This window comes from Nycticebus coucang, chromosome 13 (genome assembly GCF_027406575.1).
Source record: "Nycticebus coucang isolate mNycCou1 chromosome 13, mNycCou1.pri, whole genome shotgun sequence".
In the NCBI taxonomy this organism is placed as follows: Eukaryota; Metazoa; Chordata; class Mammalia; order Primates; family Lorisidae; genus Nycticebus; species Nycticebus coucang.
The window spans coordinates 53,248,042-53,269,452 of record NC_069792.1 but is presented as its reverse complement, the minus strand read 5'-3'; the positions used below and the strand labels follow the sequence as shown (position 1 = coordinate 53,269,452).

Genomic DNA, 21,411 nt, shown 5'->3' with positions numbered 1-21,411 from the left:
TCCAAGTTTCTGCTCATTTTTAAGTGGAAGGAAGGTCAATAGACGTAAGTGCCTTAAATCAAATCATATAAATATAACTACCTAGCACTAAAAAGTCATTCTCTTTCAATTGCAAAACATTGATAATATAAATACTTTTACCCAAAAAAGTTTCTCAATACTTACCTAGAAAAAAAAGGTAGTAGTTATAAAATGACAAGAAAAATAACACACACTTGCCACACAGATCTTTATTTTTCCATATTTTAATTTTGTTTTTAAGCCAAAGACAAAACAGCACACCTAGGATCTAAATAAACTAAAGGCATATTATAGTGCTCAAACTGCAAACTTTATAATTGGATTATTTTTCTTCCTTTGAGTAACGTGGACAAAGACAATGGACATAGCCACCATAGCAGAACCTCATGTCTGTGTGCAGAGCCGACATGGTAGGTTGAGTGAGGCTCTCAACAGGCATCTCACATGTCCTACGCCGGAGCAATTCCAAAGATGTTAAGGTCAGAATAATTAAAACATTTGTGAGAACACATGAACACATGGAGAGGTACCAGATGTAGATTTCTGCTTATCTTCCAGTTCTAAAAAGTAAAGATTAAAGATAAATTTAAAGCAGTGCTGCATAAATATTTTTGATTGAAATAAATACTGACTTTCTCAGAAGTTTCAGAACATTGATTTCTAAAGAACATTCTATTCTATTCATGATTGATTTGTTCTGTTCCCACACACACATATAAACAAACTTAATGAGCTAAGAAAGCCATACTCAACACTAAACAAAATTCAAATGATTAAAGATTGTATGTGTTTTTACCCAAACATATTATCACAGAGTCTCACCATAAAGTGGGATGAAGGTGAATAAATGGAACAGAATCTGCATGAACTTGACTTCCTTCCTACAGAGGTATTCAAATGATCAATCAGCAAATCTTTACTGGATTTCCCAATGGGCATCTTAGTTTTGCCTTCCCAGGAGTAATTTCCCATGGAAATTAATCTTCCTAACATTCTTTGTTCATTGTCTGCAATGGTCATTAAGATCTTCACTGGCTGAGTCTCAGGCAAGTTTATGACTTAAGTTTTTGTACTTCAAGTATCTCTGATTTTACTTCTTAGCACGGAACATAGGCAGTTAAAACCCTGTTTGCCAATTTAGTGTAAATATATGTCCTTACCACTTAAGTTTGAAATAATAGCAACCACAAAAGCTTACCATTCGTACGTATGCTTTATAATCAACTTCTGACATTAACATGACTCTTGAGCAAGAGAATCGGAAACAGTCACACAAGTAGTAGTGTAATTGGTTGATGAGACTGAGTTTTACTGTGAAAGCATTTGGCCAACATCATCACGGTATGCAATGAGAGATTCCATCACTCTTCTGTTCACTCTCCCACAGATGAACTTTAAGATCCCATTTAAAGGTTCACACACGTAAGCAGTTATTAATCCACTTGAGAGAATATCAGCCTTCCAACCCAGGTGACAGATCAGCAGGGAGCCATTGTCCTATGTCATATCACCGTCACCTGTGCATGAACTTGACTGTCTTCCTGCAGAGGTATTCAATTGATCAATCAGCAAATCTTCATGTCTGCCTCCAGTGGTGGCTGTGAAGCACTGAGAGAATACGTGTTCCTACCCTGACTGTAGAATATTGTGGATGAAGGTGAAAAACAGTACAGAATGTCTACAAACCTGAATTCTTTCTTACAAAGACATCTAGTTGATCAATCAGCAAGCATTTGCTGAACTTCCCAGTGGGTATCTCCGTGTTGCCTTCTGCTGGTACAAAAGCCTACTCTTCCCTATGGCGAATCACCTCCCTTCTAATCTCAGTGCCTATGCTGGTGGAGAGAGAGGGCAATTGGTTTAAGATACAACCATGTCACCCAGGCCTAGCCCATGGGCCCAACCACCTCCCACTGACAATGGTGATTAGTCTGGGATAAGCACAGAGTGCAAGATAGTTCTGGAAAGACAGTAAGCATCAGTCCCTCTGGATCGACTCTTCCTACACTCCCCAAAGTCACAATTTAGGAGGCTCCTACCCGAAAACAAAGCCGGGACAAAGGAAAGCAGAAAGATTCCACAAACGATAAATTTGTGAATGTTATCTAGCCATGACCAAATATTCAGACAGACGCATCCCTGGACTTTGTTCATTACTTGAGGTAATATATGAGTCAGGTTTCTTCAATTTGCAACCAAGAGTCCTGATAAATTATAAGTAACCTAAAATCTGTATAACGTTAGGCAAAGTGCCAAGGAAACAAAGATGCATAGCAAACAATCCCTGCCTCTGAGAATCTTCTTAGCATCTAGTTGGAAAAACAATAAACACACACACAAATAACTGAAAACATATGGTTTGACTCAATGAATGCAGAGAAGGGAGACACCACGATAGGCTGCATGTTAAGTAAAATTTCACAACATAGGGAATAGGAGAGCTGGGTTTGAAGGATGACATTATCTGGAGAGGAGGCAAAAGGACATTTCAGGAAGGGTGAACTATGAGAGCATAAATTCAAGAATGTGTACATTGTATTTGGGGAAACAGTGCAGCATAATCAATAAATAGAGCATACAATGTTAAATCTTGGGATATCAACAATAAATATATAAGTCCAGAAGTAAAAACGATTCACAAGTGTTTTTCTATGACAGACACAAACACAGTCGTTCCCCTTTCCATTTAGTAGACAACCCTCTCACCCCACTATCTCTTACTGCCTACTTCTATAACATATGTCAGCCAAAACTAAAGAACTACTGAAAATCAATGATGCTACATATATTTGACTCAGTTCCTGTTAAAGAAACCAGGACGCCTAACAGAACCAGGAACCCCAGGGAGGAGGTTAGAGAAAGAAGCAATTGGGGCATCCCATTTGCTTTGTCCAGTTTCTCCATGAGGTGAAAAGTTTGTAATTGAAACTATTAAAGGCATTTTCTATTTCCTCTGTGGTTTTGGCCATTTCCCTTGTGTCATTAAGAAATTACACGGGCCGACTTTGGGTTGGCTCTGGTTGCAAGCAGGAATGCAAAGTGTCCGTGGTCCTCTTTCCCCTTCCTGAGGGGAATATAGGTTAGTTCATTAGGAAAAAAATCAATATTATGATATCTTTTTAGGAGCTTTTTTTACTAAAGGCCCATTATTAGTTTAATAGGGAACATAAAAGTTTACTGAGGAATCTTTTGTAACTTAACAATTTCTATTTCTTATATAATATTTCTTAGGATTATGAATTATTTTCCAGAAATTTTAAAAAGATGGTGTAATTCCCTGGTAATACCCTTTCCCACCTAGAGTCATGTCTTCAGTATAATGTTTGCATGACAAAAGAATTTCACTAATGCTTTACCACTTGATACTCACTTAAATTTCTATTTGTGGCATAATTGCACTTATTTCCACCAGTATGACATATGTCCATTTTAAATAACTATGCTACAAAGGAATAAAGACACTCCCTCTTGCAATGGACCTCTCTTCACAAACTTCAATTAACAAAACTCCATGGCAGTTACTGCTTTAGTCATTATTTACAAATAGAATTTAAAACAATAAAATACCCTTTTAGTTAATCCAAGGTCAAAGAAGAGGAAAATGAGTTGGGCTATAAATGTGCTTTTATTTTGTAAAGATATCATTTTAAGCTTTAAAAGGTGAAATGTTATACTTAAATTTAATTTTTAACCTTTTACTATTTACAGTGAAATGGATTATTTTCTAAAGTACACAAATATGTGACTGCATCATCTCAATATCTGAGGGGAAAGTAGGTTTTGGTTTTTTTTGTTTTGTTTTTTTTTTTGTAGAGACAGTCTCACTTTATTGCCCTCAGTAGAGTACCATAGCATCACAGCTCACAGTAACCTCCAACCCCTGGGCTTAGGCAATTTTCTTGCCTCAGCCTCCCGAGTAGCTGGGACTACAGGCACCCACCACAATGCCCAGCTAGGAGAAAGTAGTTTTCCACTTTATTTATTTATTTATTTTTTTCAAGACAGAGTCTTACTTTGTCGCCCTTGATTGAGTGCTGTGACATCACAGCTCACAGCAACCTCCGACTCTTAGGCTTAAGCGATTCTCCTGTCTCAGCTTCACGAGTAGCTGGGACTATAGGTGTCCATCACAATGCCTGGCTTTTTTTGTTGTTGTTGCAGTTGTCATTGCTGTTTTAGCTGGCCAGGCCGAGTTCAAACCTGACACCCTCAGTATATGGGACCAGAGCCCCACTGAGCCACAGGAGCCGCCCCAGTTTTCCACTTTAAATATGCAAGCTTGCTAAGTTTTATGTTTGTTGAATGTTAGAATTGAGATATTTTTAAGAAATCATTCAACATATGTCTCAGTGACAATGACTGCCATATTTTAAGCTCTGAAAAATAAAAAATTATCTCCATATTTATTGATAATGCACAGTAGAAGTAAGGATAAGATTTCAACATTACATGAAACATACAGAGTAGAAAAAAAAAAAAAAGGATAGTTTCTTGTTTTCCCAGGATAAGGTATTGTGGTGGGTGAAGTAATGTCCCCTCAAAAATGTCCATGTCCTAATTCCCAGAACTTGTGAATGTGTATGTCATTATACATAGCACAGAGACTTTGCAGGTTTAGTTACATTAAGGACCTTGAGATAGGAGATTATCCTGTTTATTCGGGAGGGCCCTATGCAATCAGAAGGATTGTCAAAAGTGGATGACAGAGATAGAGAAGAAGGTCCAAGTGACGTGACCTTACAAAGATTAGATCTGCCTGAAGTGGCTTTGAAGATGGAGGAAGAGGACTACATGCCAAGGAATGGAGGAGGCCTCGAGAAGCTATAAAGGGCAAGAAAATGGATCCTGCCCCAGATCCTCCAGACAGAAATACAGCCTGTGACACTTTGATTTTAGCCCAGTGAGACTCATATTGGATTTCTGACCTACTGGACTGCAAAATAATGAACTTTGGTCATTAAGCCATCAAATTTATTGCAATTATGACAGCATTGATAGAAAACTAGTACTGGTAACATGTTTCAAATTAACAGAACTTTAGAAGCTTGACTGGGGCAGCCCTTCGCCCCTTTATGGAGTCAAGACTCTTTCAACTTAGAAAAGACTGTGGCCTAATTCTTGTCCAGATGAAGAAAATTATCCAGATATAATGAAAAGGTAGATGACTTACCTTAGGCTTCAGAGTTCAAGGCAGAAATGGGCTAGAATCCAAGTTCACTAAATTCTAGATGAGTGTTAGTCATAGTATGCCTCCCAGCCTTTTTCACTAATGAGGGGTTTTGATTGTAGTTTAACAGCCATTACAGAATGATTTGGAAAAAGAAACAATGCACATTTTCAAATAATATGCAGAATAATTATATTCCATACTGTTTCAATCTGTGTCCAATTGAGAGTTAAACATATTGACTTGAATTATCCAGGTATCCCTTGAAACTCAACATATCAAAGATGAAACTTGGGGTCTTGCCTCCCAAATTAGCTCTCCATCTGGACTCTTCTTTCTCCTTTACACCCCCCAGAGTTTCCCATACTCAGTCAACAATTTCCGTTGTCCTTCCCATGATTCCCTTCCTTGCATTTCCATTGTTACACCCTACACCTGCCAGAGGCAACCACTCCAACTGGTCTCTTTTCTTCAGCTTCTCCTCCCTCCAAACTTCAACAAATGGAGCACACTATGGCCAAATACCTCTTTCTAAAACACACATTTTGTTATATCATTGACTTGCCTCCAGGCATTCAGCAGGACTTCATTTCCAAACAGAGTCATGTTTAAACTCCTTAGTCTATGCTTCAATAGGCTTATGGAATTTGACTCTAATTTTTAAATAATGTCTCCTCCTCTCTCCCCCATCTACAAACCAGCTTGATTCACTTCCCTATGAACATGATTCACTCTCCACTGACCACTCTCTTCTGGTCTCTTCTATGTGAATTCTACCTACTTCAGGCCGTAAATGAGTCCTCACATCTTTCTGGGCACTTCCCAGACCAGGCAACTTACAGTGGTCTCACCTTCCATTTTGAAGCCAAAATGACTCATTTAACATTTACCTTTAACTCATTTAACATTTACCTTTCACTTTTACATCTTTAGAGTTTAACTCTGGGTTTTATGCCATTTGAGACAGAGAAGTTCCCCCTATTTATTGGTATCAACTTAGCACTCACACTTTCCTGTTTAGAGCAGGCCATCAAATACTTATGAAATGACTTAAAATAATGTTTAAAATCCAAGGTGAATGTTTAGGATAACAAATACTCTGCTCCAGCAGTGATAAGTCCCACCAATGAGCCCTGCTCTGAGGTTAACTACTCCATTTTGGAAGGGTAGCCATACCTTCAGATTTGCCAAGGACAGTCCTGGTTTTCTGCTGTTTGTCCAACCATTAGTAATGTCCACTTTTACTCTCAAAAGCATCTCAGCTTAGATGATGCTGTATGTTCACTCCACCCTGAGTCCATTTGGGCTGTAGTAAGTGCAGAAACCAGAAAGAAAATTCTGCTGCGGCTCCAGCCAGCCAGCTAGCTAATGGGCATTCTCTCTCCTGCAGAGTGGTCCTGCTCTCTAACACCACCCCTGCAACATCAATGTCCTTTGAACTTCACATGGAAGGTGCAAAGTTTGGTGATGCACAGCTTCAGGTAAATAAACAAAAGATGAATGCAATTTAAGATTCTTTAGAAGAAAAAAAAACATAAATACTGGATTCAATTATGACTCTGACTGGCAGTTTAAGAACAAAAGGGAGAGTTCTCTGAAAGGATCAGAGGACTTCTAGTAGTAAAAGTAATCAAGACACAGTGTATGACTTCATTGATACCATAATTTTTTTGCTATTTTCTGAATAAAATAGGGAATATACATACCGTTTCAATTCCTCTAAACAATAAATCCTTATTACTTTCGTGACTGTTTAGAATCACAAATGAGATGCCTTCTGATCCTCTTAATGCCTGATATACATTAAATGCACTAACCGCAGCAATAAATGTTTTAAAATCTAAATTCATTTTCACAGTTGGCTGGTTGAAATGATCAGTTTCATAAATGAATGTCAGTGGTATCTTAACAGTAATAACTTTTTACTGCAAAGTAAGATTTTACTCTATAAGTAATGAGTAAAATTATTAAATGTAATCTTATGTTTCATTACTGGCAGCTTATCATAAAAAAGGAATTAAAGTTACAAATTTTCATTTATTTTCATAAAGTAGCTGAACGTTTTCACTCATTTATAGGGAGACCCACTCAGTCTAATCTCTTTTGAGCGTAGTTTTAATTACATTACCTCATTCAATACAGGGTTAAGAGTTCATGTTCCAAACTTTTCCCTCCCTAAACTATTCAACTTTAAAGGAATCTGGGGATATGTTAAGTTCAACTAACAAAACTATAAGAAATGAAAACTATCAACTGCATATCTTGGGCACAGGATCACTCAAGTGTTTGGAAAGGATTTTATGAGACTATTTAAGTTACCTCTAAGTCATTGTTCAAATATGGCCCAAGTTAGTAGTAACTAAAAGGGATTATTTTTGTTGCTATTTTAAATATTTATATCATTAGTAGCTAATATTGAAATATCAATTACATTAAAATTATTGATAATTCTGTAATTGCTAAAGAGTAACTGAACTCAAATGGCAGGGCTATAATATTTGAAAAAAGGCAAAAGCATCTAGATTTTGGTAAAAGTTAATATTTCAGATTGAGTAAAGTTTTTCAGTGACTCTTTTCCAATCCTCATCTCACTATTTCGTCAGGCAAACATGACAAAATCTCAGTGGCCTGAGATTGATCACAAAGTTTGATATTTAGTTGTTTCTCTATTTTATCTCAAGAATAAGGACCCATTTATCATCCAGGGTCTCCCTCCTTTGAGTACAAATCCTCTTAGCAGCAGAACATTCTGTAAAGCACAGCAAGGGCAACCAGTCATTTATCAAATGGGTTCTGCCTTCTTGATAAAGTATTTACTATAAAAGTCAGCATTCTTTAAGTTTAGTTCCTGTAGAGATGATTAAGAAATTAGAAATTTGTTAAAAGAAGGGAAGCTTCTAAGGAAACCAGTTTTTGTATAATTTCTTCTATTTATGTGACAAAGCAGCATAAAACTCTAAAGATGCACAAAAACAACTGCTTATCAATGTGGTAATCTGATTACTATCCCCAAATATTTGGCACATGTTTTAACTGTGCTTCTACTCTGGAAACAGGGAATTTAACAACCACATTTAAAAAGAAAAAAATTGAGGAGTCCACCGAGCTGCCCCCGCACCCTGGCAGGGTTAAAAAAATACCTTCCTCAGAGAGGTGGAGCAAGATGGCAGCCGACTAACAGCTTCCTTGCATCTGGGCACCGTGAGTCTGGGGATATAGGACTCCAGGCATCTCTGGCTGGTGGGATCTGCCTATCATCACCCCTGAGAGGATACAGGGAGTCAGCGAGAGACTTCTGGACCCCAAGAGGAAGACTAAAACAGTGGAAAACCGGCAAGTGGTCGCGTATGTTCAATCCGTCTAAACCCGCCCGCAACTTCCACAGGCACGAGAACTTAAAGAGCAAGAGGAATTGAAAGGAAAATTAGGGCAAGGAAACAGATAAAAGAAATCACTCATGAGGAAGAATCAGCAGAAAACTCTAGGCAACATGAAGAACCAGTCCAGAACAAACCCGCCAAGGGACCATGAGGGACCTACTGCAGAGGATTCCACCTATACAGAAATGTTAGGAATGACAGAAAGGGAATTTAGAATACACATGTTGAAAACAATGAAAGAAATGATGGAAACAATGAAGGAAACTGCTAATGAAGTGGAAAATAACCAAAAGGAAATCCAAAAACAGAATCAAATCAGAGATGAACGATATGAAGAATATAAAAAGGATATAGCAGAGCTGAAGGAAATGAAATAGTCAATAAGGAACTTAAGGATGCAATGGAAAGTATCAGCAACAGGTTAGACCATGCAGAAGAAAGAATTTCAGAGGTAGAAGACAAAGTTTTTGAGATAACTCAGATAGTAAAAGAGGTAGAAAAGAAGAGAGAGAAAGCAGAACATTCACTGTCAGAATTATGGGACTTTATGAAGCGTTCCAACATACGAGTTATAGGAATTCCAGAAGGGGAAGAAGAATGCCCCAGAGGAATGGAAGCCATACTAGAGAATATTATACAAGAAAATTTCCCAAATATCACCAAAGATTCTCACACACTGCTTTCAGAGGGCTATCGGACCCCAGGTCGCCTCAACTCTAACCCAGCTTCTCCAAGACACATTGTGATGAACCTGTCCAAAGTCAAGACAAAAGAAAAGATTCTGCAAGCTGCCAGGAGTAAGCGCCAGTTGACCTACAGGGGCAAATCCATCAGATTGACTGCAGACTTCTCTAATGAAACTTTTCAAGCAAGAAGACAATGGTCATCTACCTTTAATCTACTTAAACAGAACAATTTCCAGCCCAAAATTCTGTACCCTGCTAAGCTAAGCTTCAAAATTGACCGAGAAATCAAATCATTTACGGATATACAAACATTGAGGAAATTCGCCACAACAAGACCAGCTCTACAGGAAATACTTCAACCTGCTGTGCACACTGACCACCACAATGGATCAGCACCAAAGTAAGAACTCAGAAATTAAAGGACAGAACCAAACCTCCACACTGATGCAAAAGATAAAACTAAGCAATGGACTCTCACAAAATAGGACAAATAGAATACTACCACACTTATCAATTATCTCAATAAATGTTAATGGCTTGAATTCCCCACTGAAGAGACATAGATTGGTTGACTGGATTAAAAAACACAAGCCATCCATTGGCTGTCTGCAAGAAACACACCTGGATTCAAAAGACAAATTCAAGCTCCGAGTCAAGGGTTGGAAGACAATTTTTCAGGCAAATGGAATTCAGAAGAAAAGAGGAGTTGCAATCTTATATTCAGATACATGTGGATTTAAAGCAACTAAAGTCAAAAAAGACAAAGATGGTCACTTTATATTGGTCAAGGGAAAAATACAACAAGAAGACATTTCAATTCTAAATATCTATGCACCCAATTTAAATGCTCCCAGATTCTTGAAACAGACCTTACTCAGTCTGAGCAATATGATGTCTGATAATACCATCATAACAGGGGACTTTAACACTCCTCTTACAGAGCTGGACAGATCCTCTAAACAGAAATTAAACAAGGATATAAGAGACTTAAATGAGACCCTAGAACAACTGTGCTTGATAGACGCATATAGAACACTCCATCCCAAAGATAAAGAATATACATTCTTCTCATCAAACCATGGAACATTCTCCAAAATTGATCATATCCTGGGACACAAAACAAATATCAACAGAATCAAAAGAATTGAAATTTTACCTTGTATCTTCTCAGACCATAAGGCACTAAAGGTGGAACTCAACTCTAACAAAAATGCTCAACCCCACCCAAAGGCATGGAAATTAAACAATCTTCTGTTGAATAACACATGGGTGAAGGAAGAAATAAAACAGGAAATCATTAACTTCCTTGAGCATAACAACAATGAAGACACAAGCTACCAAAACCTGTGGGATACTGCAAAAGCAGTTTTGAGAGGAAAATTCATCGCTTTAGATGCCTACATTCGAAAAACAGAAAGAGAGCACATCAACAATCTCACAAGAGATCTTATGGAATTGGAAAAAGAAGAACAATCTAAGCCTAAACTCACTAGAAGAAAAGAAATATCCAAAATCAAATCAGAGATCAATGAAATTGAAAACAAAAGAATCATTCAGAAAATTAATGAAACAAGGAGTTGGTTTTTTGAAAAAATAAATAAAATAGATAAACCATTGGCCAGACTAATGAGGAATAGAAAAGTAAAATCTCTAGTAACCTCAATCAGAAATGATAAAGGGGAAATAACAACTGATCCCACAGAGATACAAGAGATCATCTCTGAATACTACCAGAAACTCTATGCCCAGAAATTTGACAATGTGAAAGAAATGGATCAATATTTGGAATCACACCCTCTCCCTAGACTCAGCCAGGGAGAAATAGAGCTCCTGAACAGACCAATTTCAAGCACTGAGATCAAAGAAACAATAAAAAATCTTCCAACCAAAAAATGCCCTGGTCCAGATGGCTTCACTCCAGAATTCTATCAAACCTTCAAGGAAGAGCTTATTCCTGTACTGCAGAAATTATTCCAAAAAATTGAGGAAGAAGGAATCTTCCCCAACACATTCTATGAAGCAAACATCACCCTGATACCAAAACCAGGAAAAGACCCAAACAAAAAGGAGAATTTCAGGCCAATCTCACTCATGAACATAGAGTGAGATTCTCAACAAAATCCTAGCCAATAGATTACAGCTTATCATCAAAAAAGTCATTCATCATGATCAAGTAGGCTTCATCCCAGGGATGCAAGGCTGGTTTAACATACGCAAGTCTATAAACGTTATCCACCATATTAACAGAGGCAAAAATAAAGATCACATGATCCTCTCAATAGATGCAGAAAAAGCATTTGATAAAATCCAGCATCCTTTTCTAATTAGAACACTGAAGAGTATAGGCATAGGTGGCACATTTCTAAAACTGATTGAAGCTATCTATGACAAACCCAAAGCCAATATTTTACTGAATGGAGTAAAACTGAAAGCTTTTCCTCTTAGAACTGGAACCAGACAAGGTTGTCCTCTGTCACCTTTACTATTCAACGTAGTGCTGGAAGTGCTAGCCAATACAATTAGGCAAGACAAGGAAATAAAGGGAATCCAAATGGGAGCAGAGGAGGTCAAACTCTCCCTCTTTGCTGAGGACATGATCTTATACTTAGAGAACCCCAAAGACTCAACCACAAGACTCCTAGAAGTCATCAAAAAATACAGTAATGATTCAGGATATAAAATCAATGTCCACAATTGTATACACCAATAACAGTCAAGATGAGAAGCTAATTAAGGACACAACTCCCTTCACCATAGTCTCAAAGAAAATGAAATACCTAGGAATATACCTAACGAAGGAGGTGAAGGACCTCTATAAAGAAAACTATGAAATCCTCAGAAAGGAAATAGAGAGGATATTAACAAATGGAAGAACATACCATGCTCATGGATGGGAAGAATCAACATTGTTAAAATGTCTATACTTCCCAAAGCAATCTACCTATTCAATGCCATTCCTATCAAAATACCAACATCGTACTTTCAAGATTTGGAGAAAATGATTCTGCGTTTTGTATGCAACCGGAAAAAACCCCGTATAGCTAAGGCAGTTCTTAGTAATAAAAATAAAGCTGGGGGCATCAGCACACCAGATTTTAGTCTGTACTACAAAGCCATAGTGCTCAAGACAGCATGGTACTGGCACAAAAACAGAGACATAGACACTTGGAATGGAATTGAAAACCAAGAAATGAAACTAACATTTTACAACCACCTAATCTTTGATAAACCAAACAAGAACATACCTTGGGGGAAAGACTCCCTATTCAATAAATGGTGTTGGGAGAATTGGATGTCTACATGTAAAAGACTGAAACTGGACCCACACCTTTCCCCACTCACAAAAATTGATTCAAGATGGATAAAGGACTTAAACGTAAGGCATGAAACAATAAAAATCCTCAAAGAAAGCATAGGAAAAACACTGGAAGAGATTGGCCTGGGGAAAGACTTCATGAAGAAGACTGCCATGGCAATTGCAACAACAACAAAAATAAACAAATGGGACTTCATTAAACTGAAAAGCTTCTGTACAGCTAAGGATACAATAACCAAAGCAAAGAGACAACCTACACAATGGGAAAGGATATTTGCATATTTTCAATCAGACAAAAGCTTGATAACTAGGATCTATAGAGAACTCAAATTAATCCACATGAAAAAAGCCAACAATCCCTTATATCAATGGGCAAGAGACATGAATAGAACTTTCTCTAAAGACGACAGACGAATGGCTAACAAACACATGAAAAAATGTTCATCATCTCTATATATTAGAGAAATGCAAATCAAAACAACCCTGAGATATCATCTAACCCCAGTGAGAATGGCCCACATCACAAAATCTCAAAACTGCAGATGCTGGCATGGATGTGGAGAGAAGGGAACACTTTTACACTGCTGGTGGGACTGCAAACTAGTACAACCTTTCTGGAAGGAAGTATGGAGAAACCTCAAAGCACTCAAGCTAGACCTCCCATTTGATCCTGCAATCCCATTACTGGGCATCTACCCAGAAGGAAAGAAATCCTTTTATCATAAGGACACTTGTACTAGACTGTTTATTGCAGGTCAATTTACAATCGCCAAAATGTGGAAACAGCCTAAATGCCCACCAACCCAGGAATGGATTAACAAGCTGTGGTATATGTATACCATGGAATACTATTCAGCCATTAAAAAAAATGGAGACTTTACATCCTTCGTATTAACCTGGATGGAAGTGGAAGACATTATTCTTAGTAAAGCATCACAAGAATGGAGAAGCATGAATCCTATGTACTCAATTTTGATATGAGGACAATTAATCACAATTATGGTTATTGGGGGGGGAAACAGAAAGAGGGAAGGAGGGAGGTGGGTGGGGCCTTGGTGTGTGTCACACTTTATGGTGGCAAGACATGATTGCAAGAGGGACTTTACCTAACAATTGCAATCAGTGTAACCTGGCTTATTGTACCCTCAATGAATCTCCAACAATAAAAAAAAAGAAAAGAAAAGAAAAAGAAAAAAATTTTTCAGTTACCAAGAAACTAGTAGTATTCTTTAAATCTCATTTTTCATTATTTTTTTATTTTTTTTTTTTTGTAGAGACAGAGTCTCACTGTTCCGCCCTCAGGTAGAGTGCCGTGGCGTCACACGGCTCACAGCAACCTCTAACTCTTGGGATTACGCGATTCTCTTGCCTCAGCCTCCCGAGCAGCTGGGACTACAGGCACCCGCCACAACGCCCGGCTATTTTTCTGTTGCAGTTTGGCTGGGGGTGGGTTTGAACCCGCCACCCTCGGGGCTGGCGCCTTACCAACTGAGCCACAGGCACCGTCCATTAATTTTTAACAATTTTAAATATCCTTAAATTTGATTACCATTATTAATAGATTTATTTATACATCTACTCGAATTCCATTTCCATATATATTTTCACTATACTTACTAAATATTACCAGTTTATTTAAATGATTTGAATAAGGTTAGAATTAATGCTTACTTTAAAGTGAAACAATTTTCCTTTCCAAAATCTTTCTTCTCACAATTTTCTGACACTATCAGTTTATCTAGGAATATAATCCTACATCCTGAGTTACTTTCCCTTAGCTCTTTGAGGACATTGCGCTTTGGGGCTTCTACTTATTCCTGCCTATGAGAAATCTGCTTTCAGTCTATTGTCACTTCTTTCTAGGTGATCAAGCTTTTAACGTTTCATCTTTAGCTCTTACTTATTTAACTTTGGTGGAATAATGTTTTACCGAACTATGTCTGTGTGTGGATTTGTTCTTGTTTATTCTCTTTGGCACACAAGGTGCCTTTTTATCTGAAATTGTGTGTTTCTTCAATATTTGAACATGTTCTGCCAATAGCTAGCATCTACATTCAGGTCTTATTTTTTGAAGCATGATGTTTTTAACCCATGCTATATTTTTATGCCACACTGCTGCTGTTTTTATAAATTAAATGTGTTCAGACACATTTAACTAAGAAGAATATATTCTTACTTTCCTCTTAATGTTTCAAATGAAATTGTGAATAATAATACCATATCTTGTTATTCTCCTATTCTTCCACCTTACTCTTTCTTGGATGATAACAAATGTTGACCTGCATGTGCGTGCATGTGTGGGCATGTGTGTTTGTGTTTTAAATCTTCTAAGAAAATTCTTCCCTCTATCTGACTAAAACACCTGCAGTTTCTCTGTTCTACTCTGCAGAAGAAAAGCCTCATCTCTCTTTCATATGACAATGTTTCAAATATATAAAAGCAGCTCTTGGGAATAATTACATAGTCATCAATGAACTTGTTTGCACTTCACTTTAGAGTTCAAAATAAAAACCTATGTGCTATATATAGTGCAGCAAAAAATGACCTGAAGGTGAAGTCAGGAGGTATCAGGTGAGCTAACGTCCTAAATCTATATCATCTGATAGATCTGACACTTGTAAACAAGCTACTTAATGTTGCTTATCTGTGACCAATGACAATGAAAACCAAATCACAAAGTTAATATGAGTATCAGGAACTCCTGTACTCAAACATCACCTCCTAAGGGAAGTTTCTTTTCAGATTCCTAAGTAGTTTGTTTGCTGTGTCTGTCACTCCATAGTGTGGGTAAATAATGCCTTATGATAATGTTTATAACATTGCATCTTAATAAATAGCCTTTGAGTTCCTAAATGGCAGTGACTATGAATTATTGATCTTTAGATTCAGAGAGCCTAGTACAGTAGGTACTTGCATATAGTAAGTACCAATAAAGGTATTGAGAGAAAAAAAAATCACTATGTAAGTGGACAAGCACTACTATTATTTATCAATTTTTAAAAATCATTTCTTATTACCTATTTAAAACTTTCATAACTCTTCTTTTTGGCTTAATCAATCCTTTAAGGTGATACAAGAGGCTTCTTATAGTAACCAAATTCAGTCTGATTGATGCCTAAAAGTAGTGGTACATAACCCAAACATTAACTTTTCCTGAATCGGTGAACAACACAGACTAACTTTAAGCAGCTCTGAAATAAGGAGGGACGACCTTATTCAGAAGTTAGCAATGTAAACCTATGAAACAACAATGACTAACATGGATGTGATAATGTATTGCAATGTATTTTACACTATCAGCATCCACATAAGCTCTTCTAGGATCCCTGGGGAAGCACCGGCTGAGAGAGGCCTGATCCCAGCGCCACAGATTCTCAGTAACATGGTGTCCTTGTGTGCAGGAGCCTAGGGTCTGCTTCCAATGGGATAAACTGAATTCTTTCAGCGTATGAATTCCACAGAGACTGACAGAGAGCAAATGCTATGATGTACCCTAAAGCAGACAGAACAATGATTCTCTCAGGTCACAAAGAGAGGCCATATTAAGTTGTGTGTGTCATTTTCTAATACTAACACCAACCTTCTTCTTCTTCACCAACACCTTCCTTTTCTTTTTTTACTATTACCCATACCATATCCTTGTCACTAAAGATAATTTATTAATTCATATATTCCACCAATGACTTCACCTTTTTGTTATAAGTAAGAGACCAAGTAGGCCTTGCTGACTAAGGTGAGTAAAACACAGCCATGCCTTATGGGACTGAGACAGCCCTAAATAGACAGAGAAAAGATTCCCAGACCTGGCTGCACATGAAAATCAAGGGGACTCTTTATAAAAATGTAGATTTCTAGGGCCCTGCCCAATACATTCTGATTAGTAAGTTTAGAGTAGAATATGTGTTCTTAAAAACCCCATTGGCAAATTTGGTGAGTGCCTAGTGATAAGACAGATGTAAACAAACTCAGGTTCTTTGTTAGCAAAGGACTGCTGGAGTTTAACAATATCCTTTGGGGTCAGGAACCTGTGCCCTTAAGGAAACTTGTGGTCTTTCTGGTCCTTAATGCAGCCTTTTGACTGAATCCTAATTTTACATAACAAATGCAGAGAAAGGTGAAGCTTTTCTTACTTTTCTTTGGTGTTTAAAAAAGAACTATCTTAACCACCTTGAGATATCACCTAACCCTAGTGAGACTATAAGTAAGAGACCTACTTGGTCTACTTACTTGGTCTCTATAAGTAAGCCCACATCACAAAGTCCCAAAGCTGCAGATGCCGGTGTGTTATAGAGAGAAGGGAACACTTCACACTGTTGGTGGGATTGCAAATTAATACAGCCTCTTTGGAAAGAAGTATAGAGAATCCTAGAAGAAAAATCATTTATCATAAGGACATTTGCACTAGAATGTTTATTGTAGCTAAATTCACAGTCCCAAGTGCCCATCAACTCATGAATGGGTTAATAAACTATGGTATACGCGTACCATGGAATACTATTCAGCCATAGAGAAGATGGAGACTTTACATCTTTTGTATCAACCTGAATGGAATTGAAGAATATTCACCTTGGTCAAGTATCACAAGAATGGAAAAGCAAGAATCCAATATACTCAATACTAATATGAAGCCAGTAGATGAACAACTACACATCCACACAAAAGAAAAACACAATTAAATTTAAGAAGGTGGGAAGGGGCTTGGGAAAGGAGGAGAGAAGGGAGGAGGATTGGTGTGCTCCGGCGTAACAGACACAGTGTAAGGATATATAGCACACCTCCTGCGTGAAAGGCTCAACTACAATTTGACATTACCTAATAAATGCAAACAATGTAACCTAATCATTTGTGTCCTCATATTAATCTGAAATAAAAGAAAAAAAAAAGAATGATCTTGAAATCAGAAGGCCTCAGGTTCCCCATCCCTGCATCAATATGTTTAGAATGAGATAGAAAGGATATTAGCCGTCCTATATCTAGTTCCCACTACACACACACACACACACACACACACACACACACACACACACCCCTGCCATTACATCCTATATCCTCCAACATGCCTAACAGACTGGGTAGGAGTCCACATCTTCTTCTTGTTCGTGCTCCCTGATTGTACAGGAATCTTATACACATGTCCCAAACAAAACTCTCACCTCTCCCCAACAAACCTGCTATTCCCTTAGTCTTCCTTAGTAAAAGAAATCTGCATCCATGCAGTTCTGTAGGCCAGAAAACTGAGCCTTATTACTCCTTCCTCCCAGATCTATCTCTAGTTCACACATTTCTCTCCACCTCTACTGTTTCCATCATGCCTAACCAGGTTTAGTACAAATAGCCTCCTACCATTTGTTATGAATTGAATTATGCTCCCTCCAAAATTCATTTGTGAAGTCCTAACATCTAGTGGCTCAGAAAGTGACCTTGTTTGGAAATAGGACCTTTGCAGAGGAGGTCAAGTTAAAATGAGGCCATTAGGGTAGGCCCTAATCAGAAATAACTTGGGTTCTCATAAGGACACACATGTACATACAAGAAAGAGAATGTAAAGAGATGTTTGGAGAAGACAGCCATCTCCAAGCCAAGGACAGAAGCCTGAAACATGTTCTTCCTTAAACCCTCAGAAAGAACCAACCCTGCTGACACCTGGTCTTAGACTTCTAACCCCCAGGTGGTGAGACTTTCTTGTTTAAGCTGCCCAGTTTGCAGTGATTTGTTACACAGCCCTTGCAAAGGAATACGTCATTCTTTTAAGCCATAATATTTATCACAATTTATAATTACATTAATTAATAAATGTTTGTCTCCTTCACCAGATGACTATCTTTAGAACAGCAGGAACTGCATCTGTTTTAATGCATTTATTTAACACTATTACCAATTAGTGCACTAATACTGATCCAAAGCACTCTGGGAGGCTGAGGCTGGTAGATTGCTTGAACTCATGAGTTCAAGACCAGCCTGAGCAAAAGTGAGACCCTGTCTCTACTAAAAATAGAAAAACTGAGGCAAGAGGATCACTTGAGCCCAAGAATTGGAGGTTGCTGTGAACTATGATGCCATGGCACTCTACCCAGGGTGACAGCCAAGTGTTCACCAAAGGTAGAAAGAAAATTCTGGTGTTGAGAACGAATGTTGGATGATCTAAAACAGGTGTAGAAAAAACACCTTTCTCAGGCCATATTTGGCCCACCTCCTGTTTTTCATCAGACTTGAGAGCTAAGAATGGCTTTCACATCTTTAAATGGTTGAAAAGATCAGAAATAATATTTCATGACATGTAAACATTATATGAAATTCAAATTCACAAATAAAATTTCCTTAGAATACAGCCACACTTATTTACACATTGTCTAGGGTTGTATTCATGCTACAGAAGAGAGTCAAATAGTAGTGTCAAAGATCACATTGTCCACAAAGCATAAAATATTTATCTGGCCATTTATATAAAAAGAGCTGTACTGACTCCTGGTCTAGGACATATTCTATGGGCTATATGGACTACTGGGGTACACAGTTCCTGGTGACACAGGGTTGTGGGTGCACATCAGTGCACATTCAGTGTGCTAGAATGTTCTCATGACACAAACGAGCCAGCACATTCACCTTTTCTCTGCCAAAACTTCCACAACAGACTACTGAACAATTTTTCCCCCAAGGAGAACATAGTTCTAGTTTTATTATTAATATTAATAAACAAAAGGTATTTGCTGACTAAAAATTTTCAACTTCCATGAAATGTTGCTAGCATTTTGTGTGTCTTCTGATAAATGAGGGAGTCCATAAATGAAAATGTAATGAGTGATGATGACCATCACAGACACATTTGTCTAACCCAAAATTAACAGTATGCTATTATAGAAGTCAATTCTTAGATACAAATTCAGCTGGTATTTGGCTGATTTAAATAATGAAAAGGATAGGAATAGGTCTTATTCAAACTAAAGCACTGTTTACCTTTGATGGCAGAATAAATTGGACACATTCCAGCCATGGGGTAATAAAGGGCTTTCCACATACTATACATTTTTTCCTCTGAGCGATTATCTTCTTGACCTTTGGGTACCACTGTAAGGCCTGTATTAGGTAAGGATTCTGTTCTTCTAGCTTACGCATTAGAAATCTTGATGTTATTTCCTAAATTGAAAAAGAAGAATATGGCTCCTCAGATTATTTTCCTTTTTTTTTTTCACAGCAGTCACTTTCTAACCAACTAAGATTATTTTCAAAATAACTGCATATTACATTGATTCCCATTTCACCAGACGAAATATTAGGTTTATCCCTCAGGATACTGTTAAATTAAGATTCTGCAGCAAATCTAATGATATGATTCTGCAGCATGTTGAAAAATGACTGACACTGCAAATAAGTTTGGTTTTCATCAATATAAGAACAGTAAGTTGTATACATTATAATATTTCTACATCTCTTACATGTAAGAATTCAAATCGTAATACATTTACAGTACAAATTTTATAAAGATACATAGTTTAGGTTCAAATTTGATACCTCGCACTACAATAAGCAAAGACAGCACAAAACTTTGAGAACTGGATTCAAAAATTGATTCTGTCCTACTCACAAAAGTCTAAATCTTTTCTTTAAACTATGGTTTGCTGATTGTATCACCTGAGAGCTTATTAGAATTGCCGACTCTGAGACATACTCCAGACCTCCTGAATCAAACTCTGCCATCTGACAAGGTCCTCAGGTAATCTGTGTGCCCAGTAACATTTGAGAGGCACTAGTCTAAACACTTCTCTCCTTGAGTACCCAAATAACGTCATCTTGGTAAAAAGCAATGATTTCTCTGAACTAAATCTCTGAATTCAAACCTATCCACCTAGACCCACTTAGAAAAGTGACTTTGGCCAAAAATAATATTGTGATATTAAATTATAAAAGAGATGATGAGGAAATAGAAATTGCCTTTGACTAGGCCATCAACACCATTATCTTAAAGTAAGAATATATTTTATGAAACATAAGATTAAATCTTCACTGACCAAGTAAAGAAAATAAACATTTGCTGAATCCACTAAATATTCTCCATTGTTTATGCCACTAGCATGGAAGTCCTGTGTAAATGTTACACAAACACTACTTGAAATGTTAATGTTTGGGGATGGTTTATTTGGGACTTTTTTTTCTTTTCTGACCAAAAGGAAAGATTTCCCTGTAGTATTAAAATAGTTCACATCAGGCTGTGATAGGAATTTTTAGAAATACAAACATACTTAATCTTTCACTCATTCACCCCACCCAATTAAAATCTTAAAAAATTTTAAAATAGCAACAGAATCCGACAAATTGCATGTCACTGTTTTCTGTTACTCTATCCCTCCCAGTTACCAAGCATCTGGGAAAGCTGCCTTGATACAACACACAACCCTGACTCTTTACATACTTGATCCTTAAACAGCACAACCTCCTACCCACTTCAGCTCATTCTCCTGGCTGGTTACATGACCAGCCAGTGTGAGGTCATGACTTCACACTAATATTACCAGCACTCCTAAATCAGGTGTCGACCATGACCCTTTATCCAACCACTTAAGCAGAGAATAGTGTGTGATTCTGAATGAAATACTGATTTTACAGGCAGGGTCTCAGCTATGTGAATTCAGGGGCTAGGTCTCACTACAAAGCTGCAGAAAACTTATAGGGAAGGATTTGTTCCTCAATATAGGAGATGGTAGAAGAATTTACCGAAATACAGGAGCCCTGTAGACAGGTTCAGACAGATCATTTTTTCCATTTATGATTTCTGGACCCATACATGTTTGTTGCACTCAGTCTATCTCTTGACAACTCTTACATCACCCATTAATCTATATTCCT

The 21,411-nt window shown here is 37.5% G+C and overlaps 1 protein-coding gene across 2 annotated transcripts in view; it reads right to left on the bottom strand.

Annotated features, from left to right (window-relative positions):
• Positions 1-299: 299 nt before the first annotated feature.
• Positions 300-21,411, bottom strand: part of LRRC69 (leucine rich repeat containing 69) — a 122,620-nt gene continuing 101,508 nt past the window's right edge. For both annotated transcript variants that reach the window (XM_053558846.1, XM_053558847.1), the window contains 2 exons: positions 19,525-19,704; positions 300-581 (listed from right to left, as the gene is read on the bottom strand). In XM_053558846.1, coding sequence (XP_053414821.1) covers positions 471-581; positions 19,525-19,704 — 291 coding nt within the window. In that variant the 3' untranslated portion in view covers positions 300-470. The remainder of the gene's footprint in view (positions 582-19,524; positions 19,705-21,411) is intronic.